Source organism: Saccoglossus kowalevskii, chromosome 4 (genome assembly GCF_978046115.1).
Source record: "Saccoglossus kowalevskii chromosome 4, keSacKowa6.1, whole genome shotgun sequence".
Taxonomy (NCBI): domain Eukaryota; kingdom Metazoa; phylum Hemichordata; class Enteropneusta; family Harrimaniidae; genus Saccoglossus; species Saccoglossus kowalevskii.
The window spans coordinates 17,076,198-17,082,527 of NC_140644.1; the positions used below are offsets into that span (position 1 = coordinate 17,076,198).

Genomic DNA, 6,330 nt, shown 5'->3' on the forward strand with positions numbered 1-6,330 from the left:
CGAGTCTTAAATTTCATCTTCGTCATTTATTACCTTTGAAAAAAAGAGATTTGTTGAAGAGGCGCGGTGCATCTCATCCTTAAAGCGCGGTAGTCGTCGCGCTTACATGGGTCTCATATAAACAAAGATGGCGACTTTGACTGTTGCGCAGACCAATGAGTAAGAACTGACACGTTTCCAAGCTTTATTTAGGTAGTTTTCATGTGATTGGAAGGTATCGAAGGAGTCACCGGCGGTAATCAGTGCAAGTCGCGCCAAGGTCAAACCTCATATTTGTTATTTCCATTTGAAGAGCGCATTGGATTGTGGGAAAATCAATGTTTATCAACACAAATGTCGAACATGCACAGCGCGACGACTGCCGCGCTTTAATCTTCATTTGGGGGAGGGGCATACGTTACTACGTACCTGTAATATCTTTATACTATCCAACATTGCCAAATGATGTTTGTAACTAAAATACAATGTAACTGTGAAACCTAGAACTGTACATCTTTGTTGACCCGCTTCACTCGTTACAAGATTCGATGTTTCCGCACTGTATGTATAATTCGTTACATTCAATGTGTTTTCTTGGAGATTTATTTCACCCATGATTTGACACACTCTATCTGAAACTAATCAGACTGGAGTAATAGGGCATTCGCGGCAAAAGGAAGCGAGCATGTTGGTTAGTCATATGACCATAGGCAGTGAAACATGTATACGTCTGATTATATAGCTTACAGACTCTATTAAATTCAGCCGGTTACTTCGAGCGAGCTATTGGGGTTTCGTTACTTTCAAATATTATTCTTTTTATTTCATTTCTGAAATGAACACAAGACACATAAGAGTCTTCCAACGTACGTTGAGGTATCAAATTATACTGCAAAAATGGGATCGACGCTATAGCTAATGTCACCGATGTTATACACACTACATCATTTGTTTTTTCTTATCATTTTGGTTCCCGACAAAGTCATATTTGCTTTGCAATTCGGTGAGCAACAGCGACAGCACGCAACGTCAACGAGTTGTGGGCAGTAGGCATTGGTCATGTAATAAATATGTATGTAGGTGAATATATACAGTAGTTTTACAAGAGTCACTCCAATACGATAAAATCATTAACATTTGCAGCAGTGAATCTCATGTTCAGAATGTTCACCAATCACAACACAAATGGCTGAAACTGCCGTTTCCATAACGACCATAGCGCGTTCCAACCTACAAGAGCATTACATATTTATCATCAATTGCATATCCGTTCGAGCCTGCGCAAGCCCTACAACTCATCTTTGAATAGACGAAACACAGCGTCGACGACGTTAATACGTGCCACAGGTATGTACATACGACGAAGGATTCAACCTAATGCCAGGTCGGATGATTAGACGTGAACAGATATCATTTCCAATCACGTAAATATGTTGCTTTTCTATTTATCATTGGTCCAAATTTACTTTGCGTACTCACTTACGTATATTTATTACAACAATCTCGGGTGTGGGTAAACATTTCATAGCACATTTGTATACTGAGTGATGGTGGACTATGCATATTCCGTACTGATACAAATTATTATTTTGCGTGATATACCACCTTGCTTAAGTTAAAATACTTTATCGATGGAATTGCTCATTTGTGTTTTTTGGAGGGAGACAGTTTAACACTTATCACAGAATAACAGTCCTCGTAGATACTGGTTTTATTTATAAATTATATTACATTATCATCCACCGCCAAAGAAACGTTTTTGTAAAACCTAAATGTTAACTATTGTGACTAGAAGAAATTTTCACAATTTTTCCTGACGTTCAAGTGTAATTATTCACAGCGGAAAGGGTGATATTTCATGTACGGTTTAAATTTTACGAGCTTCTGATTTTGAGATATGACCACAATTTCAGGGGCACGTCCATGGCATTTAGTCAGAAGGGTTGTACTTTATCTTCAGCATTTGGAGCTACACATAGATTTCGAGACCTGAGTTTAAGAGTGTTATCTTGTAGAGTAACACCGACAAAATACATCAAAAACATAGAATAAATAACAAGAAACTGTTAATTCCACAACAGCATAACTTCCCAAATATTCTCTAATATCTCAGCTTCCTGAAATCATATATACTGTCTATTTACCATGCTTCCCTGCGTAACACTAATTGCAAATTAACTATTATTGGTTTTCCTGTGTCGTTAGATTATATAATAAAGGCATCGTGACTATAATTCAAAATAAATCAAAATACACCTATTTGGATTAATAGTTCTGTATTTATTCAAAATTTGTGTTGTAGTCTTCTGTATATGGCATATGTAGGCTTCGATTGACAGACAGGGGTAGCGCATTTTTATATATCTTTACTTTGTATAGTTCGGGATTATATTGTAATAATGCTATTTTATTTTCTTTTTCTTTTTAAAATGATTTTAATGCCAGGCGACAGTTCTGGGTGTCACTATTGTCTCTCCTGAATTTTTTTTGTATGTTGTGCAAATTGCAAGTGCTAGTGCTGCCAAATATTCATATTTGGGATTACATGACAGGGTGTGTGGTCTTCTCCCTATCAAACGGCAATTTTAATGCGCTATCCTGGCATCAACCAGGCTCGGTCGAACACAAGCACTTGCGGCCCTTAACCAAGGTTCCCCCAAAGTCGCAGTCATTAGTGAATGAATCTTGGCCGGTGGAATTGGCCTTCCCATTGAGTCTGTGGCACACACACCCAGAGTAGGGGTCGACCCTTTGATGTTCAGCCTAAGGTGGGATTTGAACTTGGGTCTACCGAATCATGATGATATTCTTTTCGTCTGTTGTCGTTCTCTTTATTTTTATCACCAACGAATATACAATTTTTTTTTCAGAGCCACTGTAGTGTTTCTAATATAACGATGAACAACACGTACAATGAAACTACGTTAGACGATGTGGATGGGATTAGCGGATTATCTGTGGTTAATACGTTCATCGCTATCATCGGTATAGTTGGACTAATTGGTAATTTTGCCGTCTGTTATGTTTTCCTAAAAGTTAAACATCTCCGAACGCTGACTAATTACCTGATTGTCCATCAAGCTGTCATTGACTTCATGGCTTCCGTTATTATAGCTCTCATTGTTCTTGGGCCTCAGTTTAATTCTGTGGCCGAAACACCCTTGGGTAGATTCGTCTGTCTCTTCTGGAAGTCCGCGTATCCGCAGTGGGCTTTGTTTCTAACATCTAGTTTGAACCTTGTGGTGATTACCATGGAGCGCTACTGTGCAATTGTGTACCCGCTTCATTATTCGAGATTGTTTACTGTTACCAAGGTGAAAATCATGCTGGTAATGGTGTGGGTCATTGGTTTCGCATTTAAAAGTTTCCTTTTTTCGATTCAGCACTACGATCATGGTCAGTGCTTGTTCCAAAAAACGTGGCCATCTGTGGAAGTTGCGCGAGCTGTCGGAATTCTTAACGTTTTAGTGCATTACTTTACACCGCTGGCTGTAATGGCGTTTGCTTACATGCGCTGCATCATGGTTTTAATGAAGAGCTCAGTAGCGGATGTCCAGCCTAGCCAAAGCAGCATGGCGAATAAATTAGAGCACACCATGCAGAAAGTGAGGAAAAACGTCCTTAAAATGTTATTACTAGTATTCGTAGCATATGCTGTGTGCTGGGGACCCAACCAAGTGATGTTCGCGTTGTTCTGCGTTGGGGTAAAAATTGATTTTCTAAGGGGTTACTACCAATTTACTTCTATTCTTGGGTTGCTTAACTCAGCTATAAATCCGTTTATTTACGCACTGAAGTACAAGCAATTCCAGAACGGCATCCGCATCGTGTTTGGCTGTAAAAAAGCAGCAGCAATTGGTGATATTAACTCAATTCACAGCGTTGACATGAGTATAAATATTAGAACCAGGAATACAACAGTGAATTAGCATTGCTCTGACGTATCGTAAGATAAACGAGTATTGCACCTATCAGTGCAGACACAAACAACCTTGGTTATACCAATATTTTAATGATGTGTTAACACCATCTAGTTGTTGGTAATACTGAACCATAGCCATGCCCTGACTATGATCAAATGTATGTAATATATTTATAAAAAGCACTATACTTTAATATATATATTGTTTTATTGAATTTAGCCACCCATGCGAACTGTATATTTAGATATATATCACAGTCTTGTGTTCTATATAGTAATTAACCGTATAAATACAATACGATACAATAAAATACAACACAATACAATACAATGCAATTCCTTCATGTGCAAACAGGATATGTAAAACAAATAATAGTGTTTCATGAATGGTTTGTTTGGTTTTGCGCACTACTTTGTGGTTAGCTTTACCTTCAATGTATATACTAATGCAACGTGATAAGGACAACATTTCAGGACAAACCAACGAGCTGATCGCGAGTGAAGCATTTGTATATGTTGATGATTTCGCATTATTAGTTAATATTTGATATTGTTTATTATATAATTTACAATTATTTGTATTTCATTAATTTCTAATGATTATTACAAAACACACATGTGATTATTTTTAACCATGAAATGTTATGTTGATCTATTCTGTGTTGAGTCTTATAATCTTCCTCACTTTCAATATTTCTATATGTTTAATTTTGACATAATGTTCGTGTGTGGATTAGCTCCTCAGCTGAACATATTTCAATTTCAATAAACTCGGTTTAGTCGATTGTTGGTTAATTCGAAATTCAATAGCTCCCCGTAAGATTTGGAGCCAAATAACAATTAGTGTTTCTCTCCAACGACGGGAATAAAAGTTTGTTTTAAAGTAGAATCGTAATTCATGTTTGAAAAACGTAATAATCATTTGCTCTCATACCTTGAAACATTAACAAAAAAAGGAAGAAAAAAAAAACTTTAAACCTTTATAAAAAAATGTGAGCACACGAACCAATCACTTGGTGTTTTTATAGTATGACTAATTGTTGAGGTGATTAGAAAACCTTGCGTAATAAAGTAGCTGCGGCGTACAGAAATAAAACATAAATCACGTATATACCACCACGTGCTTTGCACTGACCCAAACTTGGTCATCTGTATACCCAACTTTTCAAGGAAACTATACGACGATATGCTGCTGGAACCACGTGTATCGTAGTAATATTTGTATTATTCTTGAAGCAGTTTTTAACACATATATGTATTTTTATATTGTCCAAATGTGTATTGTAATATGTTTAATAAAACTCTTGTATACATTACCTAATTGACAATAATTGTTTGCCGGCAACTTTTCTTCTTTTAAGGTAGCGAGAAGGTTTTGTGACGTTTTTAAATAAAACATTCTCTGTCTGTTGTCTCGTTCAGAACAGTAATTTAGGTTATATATATATATCAAAAGACTAAGTATAGAGGTGCAAGTTCGCACAAACTGGACAGACATTGTTTACATAATTATCACAAGACATCAAAAATGGCGAACCTTGTAAAAATGACTAAGTCCGCGATTGCGAGGGCACACTGCGGAATTTCCTGGTGAAATTTACGTCATGCATTGTCCGTAATCAAGTCCATTGAAATGTGTCTCCGATAATCAAAAGACATATTATTCCGATTTCTATGCAGGTTTGTTTTTTTGTCCCCAAATTATTTCATACTTGGCACCTTTAACAGACTATTATTCTGTGACAAAGCATTCTCTTTAAAAACCCAGACATATTTCGCACCATCATTATCTTTTGAACGATAACTGCGAGTTTGAATGTCCTAGTCCGAACGCACTTGATTTGGCGGCGGTCCCAATGAGTCGTTCTCGATCAAAACTTCAACTCGAGAAAAACGCGAAAAACAGTTTTGGTTAATAAAACACTGTAGATTTTCTGCATTATTATAAATATACACTAAAAATGGCCAAACATATTAACCACTGATATCATAGAACTCATAAAGAGTGTCAGATAATGAATAATTTCAAGCTCGAGCGTGAAAAATGAAGAAAACTGCTGGCATTTGAGTCCGTACTCCAGGAACGTTCGGGTTTTCCATTGTTAATGCAAACGAACAACGAGGGATAATCCTCTGACAAACATTACTGTCCCACTGTACACGCTGACAGTTTACAAACAAGCTAATCCTTCAAGTGTCTCTGATAAGACATCTAATAAAACGGTTTTCATGGTGAAACAAAATGGCCGATGTTTGAAAAAAATTGCTGTGTCAGAGTGCGACACTGAGTGGCAGATTTTTCTTTGCCTCGTCTGTCAACGCTTTCTTTCTTTTCTTCGCCATTGCGTTAGAAAAAAATGTATTAGTAAAATAGAATATTGACTTGGAAAATAAAACGATTTAAAAGAAAGTTGTGCAAAGTTACAGTA

The 6,330-nt window shown here is 36.8% G+C and overlaps 1 protein-coding gene across 1 annotated transcript; it reads left to right on the forward strand.

Annotated features, from left to right (window-relative positions):
* Nucleotides 1-2,876: 2,876 nt before the first annotated feature.
* LOC102809208 (substance-P receptor-like) lies at nucleotides 2,877-3,908 on the forward strand. The gene has a single exon (XM_006813567.1). The coding sequence runs from the start codon at nucleotides 2,877-2,879 to the stop codon at nucleotides 3,906-3,908; it is 1,032 nt and encodes a 343-aa protein (XP_006813630.1).
* Nucleotides 3,909-6,330: the final 2,422 nt, after the last annotated feature.